The sequence below is a fragment of the Homarus americanus genome, unplaced genomic scaffold (genome assembly GCF_018991925.1).
Source record: "Homarus americanus isolate GMGI-L3 unplaced genomic scaffold, GMGI_Hamer_2.0 scaffold46253, whole genome shotgun sequence".
NCBI classification, from domain to species: domain Eukaryota; kingdom Metazoa; phylum Arthropoda; class Malacostraca; order Decapoda; family Nephropidae; genus Homarus; species Homarus americanus.
Genome location: NW_024741173.1, coordinates 32407 through 59636, shown reverse-complemented (window position 1 = coordinate 59636; position 27230 = coordinate 32407). Strand labels below are relative to the sequence as shown.

Genomic DNA, 27230 nt, shown 5'->3' with positions numbered 1-27230 from the left:
CTCCCTCCACACATCCTTCCTCCTCCCACAATCCTTCCCTCCTCCACACATCCTTCCCTCCTACACATCTTTTCCTCCCCCCACACATCTTCCTCCTCCACACATCCTCCTCCACACACCTCTCCACACACCTCCTCTACACATCCTTTCCTCCTCCACACATCCTTCCTCCTCACACATCCTTCCCCTCCACACACCCTCCTCCCCCCCTCCACACACCCTTCCTCCTCCACACACACTTCCTCCTACACATCCTTCCTCCACACACCCCTTCCTCCCTCCACACACCTCCTCCTCCACACACCCTCCTCCACATCCTTCCTCCCCACACATCCTTCCTCTCACATCCTTCCTCCTCCACACATCCTTCCCTCCTTCACACATCCTTCCTCCTCCACACATCCTTCCTCCTTCTACACATCCTCCCTCCACACATCCTTCCTCCTCCACACATCCTTCCTCCTCCACACATCCTTCCTCCTCCATACATCCTCCACACATACTGATAAGTCTAAGGCGGCGTGTGATAGAAGTGGCCATCATATATAAACAAACGCTGTGATTGGTTCAGAAGTACCACCCAATGACTGATATAATTACTAACCTAACTTGATACACCTATAGACCTTTAGTAGTTAACGAACTTTATAACACCAACGCAACACTTCACAAGGATAAACAAACTCTTGATATGTGTTGCATTATTTTACGGAAATCGAACAGTATCAGATCCGACCCTTTGCCAGCTGGGACTGTATACATCAGTCAGTTGGCGGTTGATAACATCTGTCACTGGTCAGGGTATACATTCTTTTTTATAATGTGAATATAAATCGGCAAATCTCTATCGCGGTCTCGGATGAATTTAGATAACATTTTATTTTGTTATGAATGTGATACTGTAACCCGATTGTGTTGTTATTGATTCACTTACCGTTACAAAGTTCATGTAGTTTTTGTTTTTACTGTCAGAATCAAGGTTATTGTAGAATCAACGCCATGAATCAGCGCCAAAATAACAGAATCAGCGCCAAAATAACAGAATCAGCGCCAAAATACAGAATTGGGCGTCAAAATAACAGAATCAACGTCATAATCAATGTCTATTTGAGAAACAGACAGACAGACTAGTGGGTGGGGAGGCATCCTCCCCCAGCAACAAGTAACATTAGCCAGGACTTACCATCAAGGTTTGGCCTCAGGTTAGGTTAGGTTAGGTCTCCTCTTCGTCCTTTTTTTTTTTCTTTTTCTTCGTTTTCCTGCCCTCCCCATTATTTTTTTTCTTTTTTCTGTAGGTAGTGAAAGAAGGGAGGAAGAGAGGGGAGCAAGAGAAGTAAGAAGGAAGGAAAGGAAGGAGAGAGGAGAAAGGAACGAGAGTAGGAAAGGAGGAAAGGCAAGAATGTATGTATGTATGTATGTATGTATGTTATGTAAATAATAATAATAACGAGAGTAGGAAAATATGGAAAAGGCAAGAATGTATGTATGTATGTATGTATGTATGTATGTATGTACAATAATAATAATAATTATAATAATAATAAACGGTTTATTAATAGAGTGTAGCCGGTGGCTGAAAATATACAGACTTACATTTGATTTAGACATAATGATATAATATGCATTGAATATATTTGTAGGCTGTGCCAGTACATAAATCAGAGTTGCTTTTATTATTCTAACAATAGATGGGATGGTATGTTCTTATATCTATCGGAAAAGTGGGCTCTGTGGGCTGGATTTTTGTTGTAGTGGCGGACTGCGCGAGGTGGTGGGGGCTGTTGGTGGCTGGAGGTAGGATGACGATGGAGGCATTAGTTGGCTGCCAAACCTTTCCCAGTGCTTGGTGGTGGAGGTCACTGGTGGGATGGCATTTCCAGGTGGAGAGAGAGTTGATGTAGCCGGAGTATTCTGCACTGAGCATGATTCCCAGAGGCCCTTTCCTGTAACCTTCTCTACGACGTTATTGGGTGGAGTTGAGGAAGACGACCAGGCTGGTGTCGCATATGTTAGTTTGGGGAGAATAAAGGCATTGTAGATGGTCTTCAGCTCTCTGGCGTGGGTGTCCAAGTGACCTAAGTCGTCGTAGCATGTAGAGACGGTACGAGGCTGCCTTTGACTGTGTTATTTACATGGCCCAGTCAAGTTTAAGGTTCAGAAGTCAGACCCAGGGAGTTTGGCAGACTGCACCAGCAGGAGAGGATGGGCACTCACTGTGACTGCTGGGGCTTGCACTGGAGTGGGTGGCGGTATTAATGTGCATGACTACGGTCGGTGTGGTTGATGGTGACCTGTTCTCCGCAGACGATGCCTGTAGCCTGTCCAAGGTGCCTTGTAGCGATGAGTTAGCCCTGGAGCGGTGTTGTCCACTGAAACCCCACAGTGCAGTCATCCACGATTCACCTGTGAGAGTGTCCGATAGAGCGTCGTTGATCAGGATGAGGAAGCACAGTGGTCCCATCTTGGTCCCTGGGGAACACCGCAGAGGTGTTGAATGTGGAGACCAAGTCCTGATACTCCTCACTCGCCTATAGCGACGTCCACCCAAGAAATCAGTGAGCCAAGAGACCAGGGTTGGTAAGGCCCTAGTGTGAATGGCATTGTTGATAACAGCAGTGATCAACAAGGTCAAAGGCCTTCCTGAAGTCAACAAGGGCAACGGCCAGTGATCTTACGTTTCGCAGGTTTTTGTGCAGAAAATCCAGAAAGCTCACTAAGCAGTGTGATGTAGAGGAGGTCTCATATTGCCAAATTGCTGTGGATCAATTCGACTGATAGATACTGGCAAATGCTCACTCAAAACAGTCCTCACAAAGTAGGACTGAGTATGGGGGTAATGTGGCAACTGGCCTGAGGTCGTTAGGGGATCAGGGGTGGTGACCTTATGATGGGGGTGACAAATGGTTTTCCTTTTATTAGGGCATTTGCTTTGTCTGTTGAGGATGCATTAATACAGAACAGGAGGGGGGGGCGTGTCTGGACTGCAAACTCCTTTGTATATTTTGATTGGGAGGTCAATTGGAGTCGTGGAGTGTTTGGATTTAAATTTCAGGAGTTTGTTGGCGATTTCAAATGGTTGAACACTGGGAGGAGGGGAGGTAAGTGTTGAGGAGAGAATAAAGACTGGGTAAGGTATGACATATGGTATAAATGGTTACTAATCATCTCAGCTGCCTCTCACTAGGTAAATGAGATGAAAGGAAATGTGAAGACTGGACGCTTAAGACCACAGAGTGCATCTTTTGGAGTACCACTGACTGATGCCGACTCTTGAGGCCGTGCACTTTCCTGGGATAATAAGTCTTCTGGCAGACTTGATTTCCTGATGACCTGGTTACGTAGACTTTGTACAGGCGGTTGTTGATGTATGCCTTGTTGCGCTGCTCAATAAGTCTTATGCGCGTGGGGGTAATCCACGGGACATCATCATGGTGGGATCCTCAGTGTTTTGGCTGGAAAGAAGTGGTAGTAGGCTTTAAGATAGTGTCCAGGTAATTATCGGGTCACTTCTGTTCTGCCTGTCGTTTACCAGATCACTTCCAGTCCAGGGGATACTGGGGTTATCCAGACATTGTCCGAAACGCCTCATAGCAGAGAGTCAGGGATGGGTCGGTAAGTCCTTGGCAGCAACTGGCGGTGTGAGAAGGTGGGGTAGGTGACCACAGTAGGGACAGGTGGGGGGCCAAGGTCCCATGGGAGGCAGCGGCTGGGGGGAAGGTGGTTACCGAGATCAGTCATGATGAGGTCCAGGGTGGCATTACATGTGGAAAGTCAACTATTTGTGTAAGGTGGAGGTGTTAAGATGTCACTGATGTCTAACTCCATTGAAGTCACCGCATATCACTAGTTTAGCACATGGACATCTGGCCCTAGGAGTCAGTAGCTCCACTATAAGGAGTAATGAGCACATTGCGGTTGGTGCAGGGGGGGGGGGTTGATAGCAAAACACAAATAATGAGGAGTGTTGAAGGGGGTGGGAGGTGGGATTGACCTGAACCCACAAGGCTTTTACATCCTCAGGCATATTAACACCTAGGAGTGATGGTTTGAGGTCACTGTGACAGTACAGAACTACACCACCACACCTCTCCTGTCCTTTCTAAGGTGGTAGCTGAATCATAGTTTCTATGGCACAGATCTCAGGAACAATTCTACCACGCCTCGGTAATCGCCACAATACTCCAAATTAACTGATTCCCCACTGTGACACTGGACTCTCCACCTTTATGTATAAAGATGACATTGACAAGGTAGGGATGGTAGGCTGTACTATAGTCGCGTAATTTCATAGCGAGTACACCGGCTTGACTTCTTCCTATGCTTTCGGTGTGATGATAGGGATTCGTCTGGGAATGTGGCGACCCCGTCTGCAGCCGTGGTTGTGAAGATTCTCAGCGCCTTTAGTACAGTGATGGTGTGGGTTGAGGATAGCCAGCACCAGACTTCAGCCGAAACAGGTCGCGCGACGGTATCGTGCCACTGGAAACAATACATATTCTGCCAAGTCTGGCACTCACAGTCACTGACACCTTGAAAATACACACTGTTCACCCGTAGTACTGAACTGCCTTAAGTAACTACAGGTCGACGTGATGACCTTGGCTGCTACTGAGCGCCAGGAGACACGTCCTCACTCAGTGAGGTCACTAAGGTATGTATGTATGTATGTATGTATGTATGTATGTATGTATGACGACCTGTTGTGTAATGGTCAGCATCCTCGCCTCGCAAGCTAGCGTACCCGGGTTCGATCCCCGGGCAGGGCGAAACTATGGAAAAGTTTCTTTACGTCATTTCCCTCTGTCTACCCAGCAGTAGTGGGAACCTGGATGTTAATCGATTTGCCAGTGCAGTTGGCGTGTTGTCCGGTCTTCTCGGACTATTCCTTGACACTGGGTCATGCAGCTCGTTAACTCGGGGTGTGGTTGTTTTGTTGGCGACAGCTTCTACACCTTAAACACTGGGTCATGCAGCTCGTTAACTCAGGGTGTGGTTGTTGTGTTGGCGACAGCTTCTACACCTTAGTATTACACCAGAGTACTACACCAGAGTATTAAAGGAATGTAAGGAAGAGCTTAGTATGCCCTTAGCAAAGTTGTTTAACATGTCCTTAAAAACAGGTGTAGTACCAGAATCCTGGAGGATAGCGAATGTAATACCGATTTTCAAGAAGGGGGATAGATCACTATCCTCTAACTACCGCCCAATCAGTCTAACATCAATAGTAGGCAAATTACTGGAAGCAATCATTTCAAACTCTATTCGAAATCACCTGGAGAAGCACCGATTGATCAATGATTCCCAGCATGGCTTCACAAGCGGACGTTCTTGCCTAACTAATCTATTAACATTCTTTTCATCAGTTTTCGAATCGGTGGACGGGGGCACAATTATGATGTGGTATATCTCGACTTTAGCAAAGCCTTCGACAGAGTCTCCACGAAAGACTAATTAGAAAGGTAGAAGCTCATGGCATCAAAGGTGACATCCTTAAATGGATTAGGGCGTGGTTACAGGACAGGAAACAGCGAGTGAGCATTAACGGCACTAAGTCCTATTGGAGCAACGTCACAAGTGGAGTTCCCAAGGCTCAGTACTTGGACCATTATTATTTATTATATACATAAACGACATAGATATCGGCATAGACAGCAACATAAGTACATTTGCTGATGACACTAAAATAGGACGTGTTATCAAATCTGACGAGGACTCGGCAAAACTACAGGAAGATCTAAAAAAATTTTCGAATGGTCTGAAAAATGGCAGATGAAATTCAACGTCGACAAATGTAAAGTACTCAGTATAGGAGATGTAAACAGGGAAACCAGATACCAGATGAATAACGATGCCATAGAGAAATCCGACTGGTTATTGTGTTGGCGACAGCTTCTACACCTTAAACACTGGGTCATGCAGATCGTTAACTCAGGGTGTGATTTGTTGTGTTGTGACAGCTTCTACACCTTAAACACTGGGTCATGCAGCTCGTTAACTCGGGGTGTGGTTGTTGTGTTGGCGACAGCTTCTACACCTTAAACGCACAAGGTCGCCTGGCTCGTTAACTCCGGTGTGGTTGTTGTGTTGGCGACGCTTCTACACCTTAAACACTGGGTCATGCAGCTCGTTAACTCAGGGTGTGGTTGTTGTATTGGCGACAGCTTCTACACCTTAAACACTGGGTCATGCAGCTCGTTAACTCTAGGGTGTGAACATTTGTGTTGGCGACAGCTTCTACACCCCTTAAACACTGGGTCATACAGCTCGTTAACTCGAGATTTGTGGTTGTTGTGTTGGCGACAGCTTCTACACCTTAAACACTGGGTCATGCAGCTCGTTAACTCAGGGTGTGGTTGTTGTGTTGGCGACAGCTTCTACACCTTAAACACTGGGTCATGCGGCTCACGTTAACTCAGGGTGTGGTTGTTGTACATTGGCGACAGCTTCTGCACCCCTGAAACACTGGGTCATGCGGCTCGTTAACTCGGGGTGTGAGGTTGTTGTGTTGGCGACAGCTTCTACACCTTAAACACTGGGTCATGCAGCTCGTTAACTCAGGGTGTAGTTGTTGTGTTGGCGACAGCTTCTACACCCATATAAACACTGGGTCATGCAGCTCGTTAACTCGGGGTGTGGTTGTTGTGTTGGTGACAGCTGCTACTCCTTAAACACCGGGTCATGCAGCTCGTTAACTCAGGGTGTAGTTGTTGTGTTGGCGACAGCTTCTACACTTTAAACACTGGGTCATGCAGCTTGTTAACTCAGGGTGTGGTTGTTGTGTTGGCGACAGCTTCTACACCTTAAACACTGGGTCATGCAGCTCGTTAACTCAGGGTGTAGTTGTTGTGTTGGCGACAGCTTCTACACTTTAAACACTGGGTCATGCAGCTCGTTAACTCAGGGTGTGGTTGTTGTGTTGGCGACAGCTTCTACACCTTAAACACCGGGTCATGCAGCTCGTTAACTCAGGGTGTAGTTGTTGTGTTGGCGACAGCTTCTACACTTTAAACACTGGGTCATGCAGCTCGTTAACTCAGGTGGTTGTTGTGTTGGCGAAGGCTTCTACACCTTAAATATCAGTCATGCAGCTTCGTTAACTCAGTAGTTGTTAAAGTTGGCGACAGCTTTCTACACCTTAAACACTTTCAGTCATGAAGCCTGTTAACTTAGGGTGTGGTTGTTGTGTTGGCGACAGCTTCTACACCTTAAACACTGGGTCATCCAGCTCGTTAACATAGGGTGTGGTTGTTATGTTGGCGACAGCTTTTACACCTTACACACTGGGTCATCCAGCTCGTTAACTTAGGGTGTGGTTGTTATGTTGGCGACAGCTTTTACACCTTAAACACTGGGTCATGCATCTCGTTAACTTAGGGTGTGGTTGTTGTGTTGGCGACAGCTTTTACACCTTAAACACTGGGTCATCCAGCTCGTTAACATAGGGTGTGGTTGTTATGTTGGCGACAGCTTTTACACCTTAAACACTGGGTCATGCATCTCGTTAACTTAGGGTGTGGTTGTTGTGTTGGCGACAGCTTCTACACCTTCAACACTGGTCATGCAGATCGTTAACTCCAGGGTGTGGTTGTTATGTTGGCGACAGCTTCTACACCTTAAAACACTGGGTCATGCAGCTTCGTTAACTCAGGGTGTGGTTGTTGGTGTTGGCGACAGCTTCTACACCTTAAACACTGGGTCATGCAGCTCGTTAACTCAGGGTGTGGTTGTTGTGTTGGCGACAGCTTCTACACCTTAAACACTGGGTCATGCAGCTCGTTAACTCAGGGTGTGGTTGTTGTGTTGGCGACAGCTTCTACACCTTAAACACTGGGTCATGCAGCTCGTTAACTCAGGGTGTGGTTATTGTGTTGGCGACAGCTTCTACACCTTAAACACTGGGTCATGCAGCTCGTTAACTCAGGGTGTGGTTGTTGTGTTGGCGACAGCTTCTACACCTTAAACACTGGGTCATGCAGCTCGTTAACTCAGGGTGTGGTTATTGTGTTGGCGACAGCTTCTACACCTTAAACACTGGGTCATGCAGCTCGTTAACTCAGGGTGTGGTTGTTGTGTTGGCGACAGCTTCTACACCTTTAAACACTGGGTCATGCAGCTCGTTAACTCAGGGTGTGGTTGTTGTGTTGGCGACAGCTTTCTACCTTAAACACTGGGTCATGCAGATCGTTAACTCAGGGTGTGGTTGTTGCGTTGGCGACAGCTTCTACACCTTAAACACTGGGTCATGCAGCTCGTTAACTCAGGGTGTGGTTGTTGTTGGCGACAGCTTCTACACCTTAAACACTGGGTCATGCAGATCGTTAACTCAGGGTGTGGTTGTTATGTTGGCGACAGCTTCTACACCTTAAACACTGGGTCATGCAGCTCGTTAACTCAGGGTGTGGTTGTTGTGTTGGCGACAGCTTCTACACCTTCAACACTGGGTCATGCAGATCGTTAACTCAGGGTGTGGTTGTTGTGTTGGCGACAGCTTCTACACCTTAACAAATTCACGCCTAGGTGGCCCTTGGGCCGGCCATCCTCGATTTCAAGGGGCTTCCATTATGTATGTCTGTATTTTGTAGCCCGAGTGTCTGTATGTGTACGTGTCTGTCTGTTTGTTTGGCTAAGAGGAGCCTGTTAAAAATAAATGTATATAGATAGAATAATTGAATGAAGATACAATAGTGGGTTTGTCTCTCTGACCAGTCATTTGTTTCTCTTTTCTTCTTCTCCGTCTGTTTAGCTTTCCTTGGGTCTCTCTCTCTCTCTCTCTCTCTCTCTCTCTCTCTCTGTAGACCCAGATTAATGTGCTAAACACGCATCGCCACCACCTCCTCCTCTTATTCATCTTCCTCCTCCTCTTCTATCCATTCTTTTTTCTCTTCTTCCTCTTCTTCATCATTCTCCTCCTCCTCCTCCATGGCCATCGTCCCCATAACTCTAATTACGTTTTCATGTGAGCACAAAAGGCTAATGGTTCACTTCCCGAGAGCGCCTCTTTCAGTAAGTCATATGAGTGAGTCTCTTGCTTCGCGCGGGGGGGTGGGGAGGTGGCAACTTGACCCCAATAAGGAAGTCACATCAGGTCAAAAATGTGAACGAGACGTGTTTTAAACGTGATTATGAAGCGTATAAGATGGATGTATCGCGTTTATGTTGCATGGAAGTCACTAAGTGGTATATGATGTGGATATTTTACTACCATCCGCATTATCACCCTCATCACCATCTACAGCACCAGTGATTCCCAGCGTCCCACACAGCGCCTTACTCCCTTAGCGATCCAAATCCTCCTCTTCCTTAAATCATCATGAAAGAATGAATTATTTGCATCATTGGTTATACTTTATTTTTACAACAGTAATTATTGAAATTAAGTTAATCAACATAAGAAAACAATTATTGTCTAAATTATCACCTTTTGTCTAATCAAATAAATTTTTACCTGTGCCATACATTATTATTATTATTATTATTATTATTATTATTATTATTATTATTATTATTATATTTTACTTTTTATTATAAATTTTATTTATTATGAATAATTAATACATTTTCGCCCCCCCAGGCCCTGATGTGGGTCAGTGACTTGTGCCGTGGGTTAATGCCCAAAAAAAAAAAACACTACACCCACACCACACCCACACCCACACCACACACACCACACACACCCACACCCACACCACACACCCACACCACACCCACCCCACACCACACCCACACCACACCCACACCACACCCACCCACACACCACACCCACACCACACCCACACTACACCCACACACCCACACCCACACCACACCCCACACCACACCCACCACACCCACACCACACCCACACCACACCCACACCCACACCACACCCACACCCACACTACACCCACACCCACACTACACCCACACCTACACCACACCTACACCACACCCACACCACACCCACACCCACAAGACTCTAGAGTCAGTGTCATCAGATGTCAGTGCTGGAATAATCGTCTCCATAGTGCCACATGTCCTACCAACCTCTCTTTAACCTTCCTATTATATACTTCAGAGTGAGATATATTTGGTATATTCTTATTATATATTATGGTTATATAAGATGGAAAAGTATATTGGTATATTTGGGGGTATAAGGGAAGTATGCGGAGGTGAGTGGTCGTGGATGTGGCAGACTACGCGGTGTGACGGTGTCTTGCACGTGATTGTCCATGTGACTGTCATCCCCTCGTCTCCCTCCCCTCGTCTCCCTCCCCTCACCCTCTCTCTCTCTCTCTCTCTCTCTCTCTCTCTCTTAACATCTGTTCAGTAACCTCATTAACATTGAATTGTATTTATTAATTCAGTTTTATAACGAAATGTTCCTTAATTAGTGTTGTTCGTTGACTTAAGCTGAGCAGAGGATAATGGTACTTAATGATTACACATACAGACACTGGGTCTTGTTGGGTTAATACAGGCACACACACAGAGAAACAGTCACCTGTGTGTACAGTCCAGTGGCTCTCACCCCAGCCGTTAGGGGTCCCCGTGTCGCTTGCAGGTCGTCGCAGTATTGCCAGCTCGTCACTATAGTCTAGACCAGTGATTCTTAACCTTTTTTGAGTGACGGACCCCTTTGAGAATCTGGTGAAAGCTATGGACCCCCTCCCTAGAAAAATGCACATAAGCACATAAACACAACTTTGCATGCAATGGATATATATATTGACAAAAATATAGTGAATATAAATGTTAAATTTTTATCTGACCTTCACGGACCCATGGACCCCAGGTTAAGAACCCCTGGTCTAGACTGAGTTGTAAGTCTCTTTATCTTGCTGTTTTCATCTCCGGACTTGAATTCTTAAAATAAGATGATGCGCCAAAATAATGTTCAAAATATATTTATACCAAGACTCTATCAGAAAAATGATACAAGATATTTTTGATTTTTGCAAGTTCGTACGTCAAAATCTCGTATCGTTAGCTAGAGATGTAAAAAACAAATTTCAAATACAATAAAAACGTCCGATATGACAATAAAGTTACTCCTAAAATACTGTCTCGTTTAGACGCGTTTATTAAGAACCAGTTAATAGACAAAAATAACATGAAAATCGAGTATCCCGACGCGCGGTGGACGGGATAGCTAGCGACTTACACACTAGTTATTGAATGACTCGTTCCAGGAAGTGTATGTTTACATTTTTCTCTTGTCGCGAAATTCATGTTAAAGTGATATAAGCGACACGTGAGAGCTGTGCCGTGTTCTCTAATCTTTACTTTGTTATTTGTTATGCTGTGAGGCGTCTTATTTGACTGTGTTTCCTGTGCTATGGTTAATGATGCATAGGACGTTGCTGTGTTGTCATATGAAATACTCTTGTACCGTGTTGATTTGTGTTGCTATGTACTATGCTATGCCATATTATGCTGTAATATACTCGGCTGTCTTCTGCTGTACCGTATTATGGTGTGTAATGCTGTACTGTGGTATGGTGTAAAGTGCTAGCGTGTTCTACTGTTTCATTGCCTTTTGCTGGGGTGTACTGTGCTGCCATGCACTTGCTATGGTTTTCTGTGCTGTGTTGTGCAGTGTTAACAAGTTCGTCCATGTTTCACTGCCTTACGCTGTGAGAGTACTGGGCCACTAGCTTCTCCTTCCTTCTCTGCTGAACACTGTTTGTACAACTAGAAGTAACTTTATTAGTAAACAGTAAGAGATGTGCAAATGTTAGTACAAAGGAGAGAGAGAGAGAGAGAGAGAGAGAGAGAGAGAGAGATAAGCCAGACGTGTTCATTTAAGAGTGAATTAAATTGAGAGACAAAATCCGAAAATAGGAAAAACTGATATCTAGAAACTGTCTGTCCGTCTCTCACCTTAACAGTTAATGATGTCAAATTATTAATGTTTGTTTTAGTAATTTCCAACAAGGCATTAATATTATTTATACGTAATAAAAGATTATAATAATGCACGTTTTTATCATTATTCATTAACCAGACGGTCACCTAATCTAACCTACCTTAACCTCACCCAACCAGTACACAGCCAGATTATTAATTGTTTTGTCTATGGTGGTGATTCTGTATTGTGTGATGGTGTAGGATTGTGTATTGTATGTAGCGGTTGTATAACTGTGTAGTAGTAATAATAATAATAATAATAATCAGGAGGACAAACACTCACCCACCCACGCTTCACAGGCCGACTGGAAAAGACTCGGTGAGAACGAGTGTAGGACAAAAGCCCCAAGGACAAAAGCCCCAAGGACAAAAGCCCCCTAGGACAAAAGCCCCAAGGACAAAAGCCCCTAGGACAAAAGCCCCTAGGACAAAAAACCCTAGGATAAAAGCCCCCAAGCAGAAATAATAAGAATTTTTAAAATAATTATTATAATTTTACAGTTTATGAACACTTCTCTAACCTAACCTAACCTTCGGGAATTAAGTTATAAAGAAGTATACAAGGAATGCTTATTAACTCCGTAATGACGTATGTTTTGTCTACTGCGGTAATTACTCCCCTCCCCTCGGGTCACCTCAGTAAATACAGAATGAACATGAAGGTAAAATATGTCGACTTTTTTCTTTTCTATTTATTTAATAATGTTCTATATCAAAATTGAAAGATTTATAATATTCTAATTATTTAAATTGTAATAATTTCATATTTAATTCTATATATTTTTAATATTTCTAATGACCCTCTCTTTAACATAAAAACAGGGGGCTTTTATCCTAGGGGGCTTTTATCCTAGGGGGCTTTTGTCCTAGGGGGCTTTTGTCCTAGGGGGCTTTTGCCCGGGCCCCCTGAGAATTGGTATTGAAACGTCCGTGCCGTCGCATATATTTTTACACTCACTGGGCTTTTGATCTCTCCCTTACAATGCCAGGAATCCTGTGGGTGCATCCGTGAATATAATGGATCAAAGGGTTTTACCAAGAGTGTCAACATCGCCTTTCTGTGCAGACATCATCAAGTTCCATTCATACTTGACATGTGTTCTGTAGTGACGTGTGTACAATTAAAGACAAAAGTCGTGTCGCGATTTTGTCCGAAAATAAAATATCTCGTGGAACATTATGAGAGCCCCCTACTACAAGGCAGAGGCACCAAAAGTTTAACCCTCCGGCATAATTATGTTTTCACCAAAATTTCACGACACGACTTTTGTCTTTGGTTGTACATGAGGTGACTGTGTTGGTCACCGAGTTACCTGTTCATCTTGGTGCTGTTTTATTTATTTTAATTTGTGTATTATGTTCTCTGTATGGGCTGACGTCAGTATTATTGTGGGAGTATTTTTAGATGACAATGTGTGTGTGTGATAGTATAATAATAATGATAATAATAATGATGATAATAATAATGATATAATGATAATAATTATGATGAATTAGTTATTGAAAGGAATTTCCAGCCAAAATCTGAAAATATACAATGAACGGAGTTGATATAAATTACATTCGGTAATATTAGGTCCTGCGAGGGCCCCTAGGAGCACCGGCGCCCCTGCGAGGGCCCCTGGGAGCGCCACCGCCCTAACAGGGCCAATGGGGTCGCCGCAGCCCCTGGGAGGGCCCCTGGGGAAGTGGCCGTCTCTGGGATGGCCCCTGGGTACGCCACCGCCCCTGGCAGGGCCCCAAGGTCCGCATATGCCCCTGGTAGGGCCCCTAGAAGAACGCCGCAAGTTGGGAGGGCCCCTGGGGGCGCCGCCGCTACTAGTAAGGCCTCTGAGGGCGCCGCTGACTCTTAGGAGAGTCCCCGGGGGCACCACGGCCCCTAGCAGGGCTCCCGGGGTCGCAGATGCTCCTGGGAGGGCCCCTAAGAGCACCGCCGTCCCTGGGAGGGCTCCTGGGGGCACCACTGCCCTGGGCGGTCTCCTAGGGTGTCGATGCCTCTGGTAGGTCCTCTGGGAATGCCACCACTTCTGGGAAGGCTCCTCGGGGCGCAGATACTTCTGGGAGGGCCCCTGGGGATGTTACAGCTACTGGAAGGGCCCCTAGGAGCGTTGCTGCCCATGGAAGAGCCCCTGGGGGCACCACCGCCCCTGGAAGGGCCCCTGGGGGCTCCACCTTCTCTGCGAGGGCCCCTGGTGTTGCAGATGACCCTGGGAGGACCCCTAGGGGCGCCACCGTCACTGGGAGGGCCACTGGTGGCGCCACCGCCCCTGGGCGGACCCCTGGGGACGCCACTGCCCCTGGGAAGGCCCCAGAGGGCGCTGCCGCCTTTGTACCGACCCCTAGGGGCGTCTCCTTATCTGTGATGGCCCTTGGGAATGCCGCCACCCCTGGGAGGGCCTCCGCTGTCCCTGGGAAGGCCCCAGGGGGTGCCGCCGCCTCTTACCGGGTCCTCGCCGCCCCTGGGGGCGCCACCACCCCTGGGGAGGCCTCTGGAGGGCGCTGGCCCTGGGAGGGCCCCTGGGGCGCTCCCAGCCTTGGAAGGACCATAAGGGGTGCCGCCAACCCTAGAAGGGCCTGAGGATGTGGCGCCGCCCCTGACAGGGCCCGTAGGGGCGCCGCCAACCATAAGGAGGGTCCCTGTGGGCGCCACTGCCACTGTAAGAGCCCCCTGGGGCGCCACTCGCCGATGGGAGGGCCCCTAAGAGCACTGCCGCCCCTGGGACGGCCCCTGGCAGAGCCTCTTGGGGCGCCACTGACCCTGAGAGGGCTCTGACGGGCGCCGACACCCCTAAGGAGGGCCCCTGGGACGCTGCTGCCCTTGGGAGGGCCTCGGGGGGCACTGCCACCCCTAAAGAGGACCCCTGGGTGCCCCTATAATGTGATTTAAAAAAATGTATATTTTTGAGTTGAAACTGTCGAAAATGTAAGCCTTGATAATTTTTCGACCAAAATATACTTTTTTCTCAGAATTGAAATTCAATAGGTTTAACTAATTAAGTACTTACAGAATAACACATTACCACTAAAGTCGCACTTTGAAAACCCATAGTGGGGGCCGCTGCCCCTAACGAGATCGCCTGGGGGCACCGTCGCCCCTGGAAGGGTCCCTGGTAGGGCAGCTAGGGGCGGTGCCGCCCCTGTGAGGTTCGTAGTTGCGCCTGGGAGGGCCCCTGGGAAGGCCCCTGAAGCGCCGGTACCCGTGGGAGGGCCTCAAGGGGCGCCACCGCCCCTGGGAAGGCCCTTTGCGGCGACACCGCCCCTTGGAAAGCCCAAGGGGGCGCAGTTCACGCTAAGGACAGCCCCTGGAGGCGCCGTTGGCACCTGGGCGGGCCCCTGTTGATCCACAGCCCCTGAAGGACCCTGAGGGGGCCACCGCCAATGAGAGGGCCTGCAGGGGCGACATCGCCCCTGGCAGGGCCCCTGGGGGGGCACCGCCCCTGGCAGGTCTCTGGGGCCGCCACTGGCACTAGCAGGGCCCCTTGAGGCGCCACCACTTCTGGAAGGGCCCACGGGGGCATTCACCACCCTTGGGAGGTCCCATTTCGATGCCACCGCTCCTGGAAGGGCCCTGAGGGCGCCATCTCCATTGGCAAGGCCCCGGGGGGCACCACCGCCTCTAAGGAGAGCGCCTAGAGGCCCCGTAGCACCTGGGAGTGCCCCTTGGGGCGCTGCTGTCCCTGGGGGGCGCTGCTGCCCCTAGGGAGAGCTCTGGGGGCGCCACTGCCCTTGCAGGTCCCCTGGGTACGCCACAGTCCCTGGCAGAGCCCCTGCAGGCGCCACCTCCTCTAGCAGGGCCCCTGAGGGCACAACCGACCCAAGGAGGACCCCTGTGGGCGCCGCTGTCCGTGGGAGAGCCCCTGGTAGGGCACCTGGGAACGCCCCCGCCCTTGGCAGGGCCGCTGTGGGCGCCACTTCCTCTGGGAGTGCTCCTGGGGGCGCTCATGCCCCTAACGAGAGCACCTGGGGCGCTGTTGAAGCTGAGCGGGCCCCTGGGGGAGCCAGCCGCCCCTGACAGGGCCCTTGGGGGGCGCCGCCACTACAGACAGGGCCCATGGGGACGCCCCTCCTCCGGTAGGGCTCTTGGGGGCGCCACCGTCTCTGGATGGGCCCCTGGGGTGCCATCACCCCTGACAGAACCCCTGGGGGCACCACCATCTCTGGCAGGGCCTCTAGAGGTGCCATCGCCCCTGGAAGGGCCCCTTGGTGTACCACAGTCCCTGGACGGGCCCCTGGGGGCGCCAACACCTCTGGGAGGGCCCATAGGGCTCATGCTGCCAGTAAGAAGAGCTCCTGGGGGCGCCGTTGCACCTCTGAGTGCCCTTTGGCGCGCCACCGTCCCTGGCAGGGGCCCTGGGATCGCCACTGCCCCTGGCAGCGGCCCTGGGGGCGCCAACGCCCCTGCGAGGGTTCCTGGGGTAGCCACCGCCCCTAAGAGGGCCCCTTGAGGGCACCACCGCCCCCGGAAGATCCCTGGGGGCGCTTCCGTCCTTGGCAGGGGCCCTGGGGGCACCACCGCCCCTGAGAGGGCTCATGGGAGCGCCACCACCTCTGGGAGGACTCCTAGGGGCGCTGCTGCCACTAAGGAGAGCCCCTAGGGGCGCTGTTGCACCTTGGCGGGACCCTGGGGGCACCAGCCGCTCCTGGCAGGGCCTTTGGGGTGCCACCATGGCAGGGCCCCTGACGGTTCCACCGCCCCCCCTACACTGGGAAGGCTCCTTGGGGCGCCGCTGCCCCTAAGGAGAACCCCTAGGGGACCCGTTCCAAGTGGGCGACACGCTGGGGGGGCAAGTCGCCCCTAGCAGGGCCCTTGGGGGCGCCACAGCCCTTGTCAGAGCTCCTGTTGGCACCACAGCACTTGGCACGGGCCCTAGGGGTGTTACACAGCCCGTGGCACGGCCCCTGGTGGTGTCACCGCCACTGGCAGGGGCCGTGGGGGTGCTGCTGCCCTTAAGAAGAGCCTCTGGGGGATCCACCGCCCCTGGAAAGTCCCCTGGGGGCGCCGGTGTCACTGGAAGGGCCTCTGGGTGCGCTGCTGCCCCTAAGGAGAGCCCTTGAGAGCGCCACCACCCCTGACATGGGTAATGGGGCCGCCACCGTCTCTGGCAGGTCTTCTGGCAGTGCCACCGCCCCTGGTAGGGCCCCTGGGGGCGCCAGCCACCCAAGACAAGGCCCCTTTGGGGCGCAACTTCACCGGGAAAGGCCCCTGTTGGTACCACCGCCCCTGAGAGGGCCCCTGGGGAACGCCCATCCCCCAGAAAGGCCCTTGGGGGCGCCACCGCCTTTGGCAGGGCCCTTGGGGTTCTGCCGTCCCTGGGAGGGGACCCTGGGGGCGTCACCGCCCCTGGAGGGGCCTCTGGGGGCGCCGCTGTCCCTGGGAGATCCCCTGGGAGCGTCGTTGTTCCTGGGACGGCCCCTGGGGGCGCTGCTGTTCCTAAGGAGAGGCCCTTGGGGTGTTGTTGCACCTGGGCGGGCCTTTAACGAATTGCTTCTCTTAGGTAACAGATGTACCAGTATGCCACAGTAATGGGGAGAACATAATATCTCTACCTTTACCAACTGTGTATCTGTTGAGGTGACTGTTCCCGTGAATAACAGCTACTTGTGAAACTGTCATATATGTAACAACATTCCTGGATTGTCACCACTTGTAACAATCACTTGTGTGGCACGTTACCTTATGTTTTAGACATAGTAAAATATAGATCAAAGTGTATTGGATCTTCTGTAGTGAAATCCACTATGTTCCTTTGTTTGTATTTATTATAAAAAGTTTCTAGGTACACTTTCAAAAAGGATTATCACCGTAATTTAACCACTGTAGCTATGAGCGTTAAATAAGGACGGGGGATATGTTAAATAGTTGTGCTAAGTACGTCCTGTTGATGAGATAGTTGAGTGAGGCGAGTAGGAACCCATCGAGTGAAGAATGGAAATATATCCGACGTCCTCCCTCGAGGGAAGACGGAACCATCCACGATGGTTCTAAATAACGTCTTCCTCTGGTGAGAAATATCAAACTACTGCACGCAATAGGTGGCCAGAGAGCCGGTTACTTAATGCTTAACTCACCACTAAGTGACGTGACTTCCCGTGGGCACACCTTATCACGTGCTCTGAACATGCTACCTCATAGCTAGAGGAAAGTTACAGAGGGTGATAAAGTATATAAGTCTAATGTAATCAATTCATTTATATAAATACTTCTGCCTATAAGACAGGGGCTAATACAGGCCCCTGGGGGCGCCACCGCCCCAGGCATGGGCATAGGGGCACCAACGCCCTGAGAAGGCTGCTAGGGGCGCCACGGCCGCTGAGAGGGTCCCTGAGGACGCCATTGCTCCCTGAAGAGTCCCTGGGGACGCCACCTCCCCTGGCAGGTCCCCTGGGTGCACCAGCACCCCTAAGCAGAGCCTTTGGAGGCCCCGTTGCAGCTGGGAGGGCTCCTTGGAGCGCCACCGCCCTTGGAAGGGCGCCTGGGGGTGATTCCGCCCCTGGGAGGTCCCTTGCGGGCGCCACCGCTCCGTGAAGGGCCCCTGGGGACGTCACCTCCCCTGGCAGGGCCCCTGAGGGCACCACCTTCCCTAAGGAAAGCCCCTGGAGGCCCCGCTGCAGTTGGGAAGGCCCCTTGGAGCGCCATCGCCCCTTAGAGGACCCCTGGGGAAAGGCCTCCCCCGGCACGGCCCATTGGGGCGACTCCGTCCCTGGTAGGGATCCTGGGGGCGCTGCTGCCCCTGGGAGGGGTCCTGGGGAGGCCACCGCCCCTGAAGGAGCCTCTGGGGGCGCCACCGCCTCTGTGAGGGCACCTTGGGGCGCCACTAAATCTGAAAGGGCCTCGTAGAGCGCCACCGCCCCTGAGAGGACCCCTGAGGGCGCCTCCGGTTTTGACAAGTCACATAGGGGCGCCACCGCCCCTGGATGGACCCTTAGGGGTGCCAACCACTCTGGGAGGGCCCATTCGGCTACTGCTAACCGTAAGTAGAGCTCATGGGGAGGGCTCCTGAGAGGGCTCCTTGGCGCGCTACCGCCCCTCAGAGGGTTCCTGGGGGCGCTACCGCCCTGAGAGGGCCCCTAGGGGCGCCACTGCTCCTGGAAGGGCCGCTGGGTGCGCCACCTCCTCTGGGAGGGCCCCTGGGGGCACCAACGACCCTGACACAGCCCCTTGGGGTACCACCGCCCCTGGAAGGGCCCCTGAGGGAGCCACCATCCCTGGAAGAATCCATGGATGCGCCTACGCCCTGGGAGGTCCCCTGGGGGCGCTGCTGTCTCTGAGAGGGCCCCTTGGGGCGCTGTTTCCTCTAAGGAGTGTCCTGCGGGCGTCATTATCCCTGGCAGGGCCCGTGCGTGCGTCACAGCCCATGCCAGGGCTCCTGGGGGCACCACCGCCCCTAACAAGGCCTCTGGGGTAAAAAAAAAAAAACTCTGCTAGGGCCCCTGGTTCGCCACTGCCCTTGGCAGGAACTCTGGGGGTACCATCTGCCCTGACAGGACTCCTGGGGGCGCCACTGCCCGTGAGAGGGTCCCTGGGGACACCCCTCCCCCGGCAGGGCTCTTGGGGCACCACCGCCCCTGGCAGGGCCCCTGGGGCTGCCGCTGTCCCCGGGAGGGATCCTAGTGGGACCCTCGCCCCTGAGAGGGCCCTTGTGGGCGCCAACTCCTCTAAGAGGGCCCTTGGAGCGGCTGTTGCCTGTAAGAACATAAGAAAATAAGGAGTCTGCAATAGGCCGGTTGGCCTGTGCATGGCAGCTCCTGTCGAGAGTTACTACCACTCTCTATCATCCATGAATCTATCCAGCCTCCTTGTAAAACTTTCCAGCGTTCCAGCACTTACTACAAAGTTGCTAAGCTTGTTCCATTCGTCCACCACCCTATTTGTGAACCAGTTCCTTCTTATCTCCCTCCTAAACCTAAACTTATCCAACTTAAATCCATTGCTACGAGTCCTATCCTGCTCGGATATTATAAAAAACTTTATCTATATCTCCTGTATTGATTCCTTTCACCCACTTAAATACTTCTATCATATCTCCCCGCACTCTTCGTTTTTCTAAGGAATGCAAGTTTAGTTTATTTAATCTATCTTGATATGGAAGGTTTCTAAGTCCAATCATTTTCGTCATTCTTCGCTGCACCGACTCCAGTGAATTGATATCAATTCTATAATAAGGGCACCAGAACTGATAATCGAGGTGCGGCCTGACTAGCTCAAGATATACTGTAGTTGCTCTAGCTCAGTGGTTCTCAACCTGGGGGCATGGCCCCCAAGGGAGCCACGGCGAGCTGTTATAAATTGTATGTTTCCAAATAATGTTGGGAATCTGAATTAAACAAAACTTGTATTACTTATTTTGACTTGGCAGAAGACAATTTTCATTCTTTTTTTTTGTCATTTTGTTTAATCATAACGACAATACAATTTTATTATATACATACTCTGGTGCTAATTTTTTTTTATTTTTTTACGGATTATTTAAGATTTCACAGGTCCAGTCCCTGTCTGTGTGACAGGCGCTGGACCGAGCTGCTGAACTGACTTGTTCAGTACGTGTCTGTGTGTCATCCCTTTGCAAGTGGTGATAAGACCGAATGATCTCAGTCTGGCCTGGGATACCATCACGAAAACAGTGGAGTGTATTGTCTCTGAACCATATATTGTGTTTGAGCTTGACTCAAGCATAATATACTCCGTAATTGGTGTTACTTATTTTGTTTCATAATTCATGTGGTCGCTGCTTTACGTGGGTGAAATATTTGCACACTTCCTTTATTAATTATTTCCTTATTTATTGGTGCCATTGTTGTTCATACTCATTCATTACTTATATAATCCCACCATTTTTAGTGCTAAATTGGTATGACTCACTATTCTTCTCATTCTTCCAAGTTGGGCAGTGCTTGTCAAAGGAGGCGTGTTCTTGCTTACAGGAAGTACACTTTAGCTTGCTAGCTTGAGTGTGAATGTTTACCTGTGTGCATGTTTGTGTATGACTGTATGTGTGCTTTATGTGTGAGTGCATGGGCGTGTTATGTATGTGAATGTGTGTGTGTGTTTGTCATTCTAACTCTTGTCCTATTTATCTGTCCTTCTTTATCATTCTTTAGTCTTTATCACTTGTCTGTTTGTCTGTTGTGGGAGAAAAATGAAGGAGGCCACGAGGATGATGAACATTCCTCAAGGGGGGAATGGAGTGAGAAAGGTTGAGAGCCGCTGGTCTAGTTGCAATATGACACCCAGGAGAGCTTCTGGGGGCGCCGTTGCACCTGGGAGGGCCCCTTGTGGTGCCACCGGCCCTAGAATGAACTCTGGGGTGCCACCGCCTCTGGCAAGGCCCCTTGGTCACCACCGCCATAGGCATGGCCCCTTGGGGCGTCACCGCCCAGGGAAAAGCCCCTCTGGGCGCCACCGCCCATGACAGAACTCTTGGGGAACGCCTCTTCCCCGACAGGGCCCCTGGGGGCGCCGCTGTCCCTGGGAGGGCACCTGGGGACGCCCCTCTCACGGCAGGGCCCTTGGGGCACCACCACCCCTGGCAGGGCTCCTGACTGCGCCATCGCCTCTCAAAGGGCTCTTGTGGGCGCCAACTCCTCTAGGAGGGCCCTTGGGGTTGCTCTTGCCCGTAAGGTGAGCTCCTGGGATCGATGTTGCACCTGGGAGGGCCCCTTGGGGCGCCAACCGCCCTGGAAGGGCCCCTGGTTGCCACCACCCGTAGCAGGGCCCCTGGGGGCGCCACCACCCGTCAGAGGGCTCCTTAAGGTGCCTTTGCCCATGGGACGTCCCCTGAGGGCACCGCTGCCTCTGGGAGGCCCCCTGGAAGGGCATCTGCCCCTAAGGAGAGCCCTGTGGGTGTCATATCTTATGTTATATAGAGTATAATCATTTTTTAAACTGAGTACTGTACTGTACTGTACTGCACTGCACTGCACTGTACTGTACTGTACTGTACTGTACTGCAGTACTGTACTGCACTGCACTGTACTGTACTGCACTGCACTGTACTGTACTGTACTGTACTGTACTATACTGCAGTACTGTACTGCACTGTACTGTACTGTACTGTACTGTACTGTACTGCAGTACTGTACTGTACTGTACTGTACTGTACTCTACTGTAATGTACTGTACTGCACTGTACTGCACTGTACTGTACTGTACTGCACTGCACTGTACTGTACTGTACTGTACTGTGCTGTGCTGCGCTGCGCTGTACTGTACTGCACTGTACTGTACTGTACTGTACTGTACTGTACTGCAGTACTGTACTGTACTGTACTGTACTGTACTGTACTGTACTGTACTGTACTGCACTGCACTGCACTGTACTGCACTGCAGTACTATACTGTACTGCACTGTACTACACTGCACTGCACTTCACTGCACTGCACTGCAGTACTGTACTGCACTGCACTGCACTGTACTGTACTGCACTGCACTGTACTGTACTGTACTGTTCTGTACTGTGCTGTGCTGCGCTGCGCTGTGCTGTGCTGCACTGCACTGCACTGCACTGTGCTGCACTGCACTGCACTGCACTGTGCTGTGCTGTGCTGTGCTGTGCTGTGCTGTGCTGTATGTTGGAACATTGCTTTTGTATCTAATTTTGTAGCACCAACATCAATGTATGACTTAGTAAATATAGATCTCTTGGCACATAATTAATTGACTTTCATCTGTTAGGATTGGAACCGGTGACTCATCAGAGATTCTCAACACTCGCACAGAGGCAAGAAACCCGAGGTTCCAGAGGTGCATCGCTTTGTTGAGGTTACCTCCTCTTCCATCTCCCTTCACCTTAACGCTTGGCTCGACGGTGGCTGCCCCATGAACTACTTTGTTATGGAATACAAGGCCAGGTGAGTTTATTTTTTACTCATGCCGATGAGTTTAGGATGGTCGGTGCCACTTGTATCCATAAATGTAGTTATCAAACTAACAATAAATGTGTTGCAAAATTCAGGGTTGAAAAATCCACCTTGTTATTACTTAGTACAGTACATAAAATCACCAAGATAACTGTCAGTCCCATAGGTATCCGAACTTTCTTGACGTTGAATTTCTTCCAAAACTGTTTGACGCGAACTTCTTGCTCCACCAACTCTTCTTCCTCGTCGTCGCTCTCGCTATCGGTGTCACCCAGGTTACGCAACTCATCCTTGGTGTTAGTACAGTCGTTCAGGAGCTTGAGCTTCTTTGCAGAGAATGCAGCCTTAACGTTGCAGATCATCTCCTGGTCCATGGGCTGATTAACGACGTAGTGTTGGGAGGAAGGAAGACCACTTTTACGTTGGGATGACGATCCAACAGTAGGGGCGAGTATCCAGGTGCGTTGTCAAGGAGCAACAAAATGTTGAATGGAACATTCTATTGCTCGCAGAATTTCTTGACGTCGGGAACGAAACAGTCGTCAAACCAGGAGAGGGACAGAGCAGTGAACATCCACGCCTTACGTGCGGTTGTATTGCGCACATCATTGTCATTCCTAAAAACCCATTTTATTCATATTACGCTACATAACATTCAAATCCACCGCGCTTGTAGAATCTCAGGAGAGACGTGTTTTTCCCATCCGTTTTACCCTCAGGATCACTCCCAGTAAGTCCCGCCTTCAAACACAGTTGTCACTACGTTTATTCCAATCTCTACTGGCAAACGCAGTCTTGAATTAGTCTGTGTAAATCTTCTTTAGTAATTCGCCAGACCTTTGTCAACTGCGGGTCATCCTTGAATCTGTAACAGTTAGATTGTGTGTAAATTCTGTCATTGCGTGAGTAGCGATCGCTGGCAACTCAGGGGTATATAAACCAGTGCGAGGCGGGAGGAACAAACCTCCCGTATCATCTTTCACCTTCGTTCCCAGGTATGTTCTGTGTTTATAACCATTTAGTTTGATCCAGTCTATTGGAGTGAATATCAGTGTTCATCAGTGTTCATGCTTTAACAGTGGAATTGTCATGCACCTAGTGTAAGAAGTAATAAAACGTACATATTTGACGTGGCGAGACTGAAGATTTGTTTGTGACCCACCATGCTTCCCCAAAAAACCTCCCGTATCATCTTTCACCTTCGTTCTCAGATCGAGGGTGGGCTTAATTGAAACCCACCGGTCGCTCGGAGCCGGTGGATACCCAGCAGTGGTCAATATAGGAGTGATGGTGCTGATTCGGCATGATTAATCGGCTCTACTCTACCTCGTGGGCCTCGGGCCCCAGACCCGCCTCGTGTCGGAGTGTAACCGACCACAACAGCAATTGTTAGAGGCGCCAGTGCTATACCCTGGGACAGGCCTTGGAGTTATGGTCCGCAGTGTGGTCGTATGTGTTTGTTAATAATTACCCCATGTTGGGTAGTGGACCCATGTCGGTGTTTGTATCAGTATTAGTATTGTGAGTAAGGACAAGGAACTGGTCCTGCTATGTAATGTAATGTGACACCAGTAAGAGTGTGCACGGTAAGAGTGTAATATCTGAGTAATTGCTGTTGAGTAAATAAGAAAATAAGTAAATAAGAAATACGGAATCTGCAATAAGCCCAGGAGTTGAGCCTGGTACTTTGATTTTATATTAATAAACTTGTTCTTTGAGTATTTTAGGAGTATTCATTTCTCCCACAGTAGTTACCTTTATTTCCGTCCAAGTGACCCTGATATCAGAATTACTGTACACTACCCATGTGCCTAGGCCATCGACATACTACCAAAATGAACTGAAGTAAGTAGAAAGAATAACTGAAAGAACTAAGACATGTTGTGGTTTCACCCTTCTTTCCCCTCATTGATCTGGTCAATGAAAAACCTAGCCCAATGCCTAGTCCACTCTGCCTGCTACCTAACGAGTTACATACTGTCCAGAGGGGGTCTGGTGGCAGCGACCCTTAGAAATTAAGATTAGAGTTAAATATTCCCCCTTAGAATTAGTGACCCCAGTCAGGCAGTATACGGTTAGCCAGTGGACATTTAGCTTGGTCATGTCCATGTTCTTGTAGGCGTGCGGCTTGCGGGCTGTGTGGATCACCGACAACTTGAGCTTACAGGTACCGGAGGCATTGGTGGTAAACAGGACGGTGATGCGCTCCTGCAATTTCCGGCCCCGACACTTGTTGGCAGACTTGACAACGAAGGTCTTGGTAGGTAGATTTTTCCAAAACAGACCGGGTTCATCCATGTTGAACACCTGGTCGTCGGTGTACTGTTCTTCCTCCATAACTTCTCGTAAGAATGGAGGAAAATCACTAGCCGCAACACGGTCAGCACTGGCTCCTTCACCACCAATGTTAATGTTGGTGATCTTGTTCCTCTTCTTAAACCCTTGCAGCCACCCAGAGGAAGCAGTGAAGGGTCTGGGCTCTGCAATTACCATCTTGCGTGCCACTGCCACGTACAGTTCACGGGCGTACTCTTGAACTGAGCGCGTGTCCACCGCCATGTTCAGTCTTGCCTGACGAATCAAGTAGCTCACCAGCAAATTCTCCGTCTTGAGAAGCACCTTGTTCTGGCAGTACTTCACCATTGAAGCACCTGTAGACTTTATGATTCTCATGTGTTGTTTTATCTTGGCGGCATCCTTCTTGATCATCCCGATCGTAGACTGGTTCACGCCATGCTGACGCGCCAGATCAACTTGCCTCGTACCTTTTTCGAACTCCTGCACGATCTTGTACTTAACTGCATAGCTTAAATCTCGTCGTATCTTCTTAGGCTTGGGGCGGCTTGGGCTAGGTTGTTCAAGGTTTTTCTGTGGTGGGGGGGGGTCCAGCGGAAGCCATTGTTGCGAGATTAGCGGGCACACGAGACAATTGTATATGCAGTGACTGAGAGCAATGCGACTGGAGCGGGGTAGGTCAGCTGCTTAAGTTTGGGAAGGAGCGAACTTTTATCCACGGTAGTACATCATTAATTTTTATGATGCAAATTTTTATGTAGAAAACATTATTTAAGGTCAGTTTTGTGTTTATTTTATTATATTAATTAAAGCTAAAGTAAAACACATCCTTAACCAGTGTAAAATATTATTCTTTAGAAATATGAAAATAACAATAACGCCCATGATTTCAAAACTTATCTCATGAATAGATTTGTATTTAACTTGGAGCATCAGTGGGTTGAAAGATGTTGACATTATAATTGTTTTTAAATTCTTATTATCAGAAACATGCTGCATTATATATATTTAATTTTTAGTTTTATTACATGGCTAGTTAGTCATTTATCACCAAATACCAGAAACATCATTTTAAATTTACTCAATACACTCTTTGCGGTACAATTCTTTAAGTCTTTCACACAGGCATATAAAAAAAATCCTGGTGACACCCATACTTCATTTATTCTCTAAGTTATTTCTGACTGACACATTTTCATAGTACAGTATAATCATTAACTATTTTTTCACAAATTATCTTATTGTAGCAGATATAAATGAGAACACTAATACAATGACCCTCTCAAAATCTTCTTTAAATACAAGAACTGTTATATGAATAAATAATTATCATTTAAAATATTTCAGAAATGAAGCAGCAGCCCACATTCAAAATGGAGGCTCAAGGATGGTGAGTGATGAGATGAACGCGTGAGGTCCTCCATGCCCCGTTGCAGAACCTCCTCAACCCCCGTGCCGTACAAGGCAACCTGGTTACCACCCCACGTCACTAACCACTGATCGTTGATACTGAACACCCCTGTTGAACGCAGACACTCGACACTACACAAGATATACTAAATAAGAATGTATTATTGACAATTACAAGAAGAATCTGGTAACTCCTGGATGCAACACTACTGAAATAAAAGCACAGAGGTAATGAATGGCCTATGGCTGAGTTCATACAGATGACATGATACAAAAGGAATTCAAGACAAAAAGAATTCGGCAATTAAGCAATAAAAAATCTTTATGCACCCCTAACGAAGTTGATGCTCTACTCTACGTAAGATTAGATTTGAAGGCCTGAAAGTATAAAACTGTCTAGAGTTGACAAGTTGAAGAAAACCTTAGTAGTGAAAGAAAGGCATATCTTGGCTAGTTCTTTATGTGTTCATAGGGGTGACCCAATTCTTCTTTGTTGTTACTGCGTCACATACCCCCTCCTCCCCGCTCAGGAGATTAATTAACCTGCTGCGGACTCCATTGTTGTACTCCCTCATTACCACCTCAAGCCCGCGCTGATTGACGTTTATGCTTTGAGTGTTTCTTGCAGTGTTGTGTATCACATAATGGTAGCAGTATTCTTTCTCTGCCCTGTGCTCAGTTTGAAATCTGAATATGAAAGCAAGTGCTTCTGTTGTAGTGTTTTTGCACTGGTATTTTGAGGGCCACACCGTCAATAAAGCATTTATTATGCAGTATA

At 49.2% G+C, this 27230-nt stretch overlaps 3 protein-coding genes across 3 annotated transcripts in view; 2 read left to right on the top strand and 1 right to left on the bottom strand.

Annotated features, from left to right (window-relative positions):
- The window catches only part of LOC121875595 (proline-rich proteoglycan 2-like), a 34348-nt gene extending 19119 nt beyond the window's left edge, over positions 1-15229 (top strand). Inside the window, exons 3-6 of the mRNA XM_042380179.1 lie at positions 13466-13710; positions 14091-14218; positions 14625-14754; positions 14939-15229. Coding sequence (XP_042236113.1) covers positions 13466-13710; positions 14091-14218; positions 14625-14754; positions 14939-15229 — 794 coding nt within the window. The remainder of the gene's footprint in view (positions 1-13465; positions 13711-14090; positions 14219-14624; positions 14755-14938) is intronic.
- A 601-nt stretch (positions 15230-15830) lies between these two features.
- LOC121875594 (tetra-peptide repeat homeobox protein 1-like) lies at positions 15831-16334 on the top strand. The gene has a single exon (XM_042380178.1). The coding sequence runs from the start codon at positions 15831-15833 to the stop codon at positions 16332-16334; it is 504 nt and encodes a 167-aa protein (XP_042236112.1).
- A 288-nt stretch (positions 16335-16622) lies between these two features.
- Positions 16623-21438, bottom strand: LOC121875593 (collagen alpha-1(I) chain-like). The gene is made up of 4 exons (XM_042380177.1): positions 21189-21438; positions 19373-19573; positions 18167-18854; positions 16623-17361 (listed from the first exon to the last, which is right to left on the bottom strand). The coding sequence occupies exons 1-4, from the start codon at positions 21436-21438 to the stop codon at positions 16623-16625; spliced, it is 1878 nt and encodes a 625-aa protein (XP_042236111.1).
- Positions 21439-27230: the final 5792 nt, after the last annotated feature.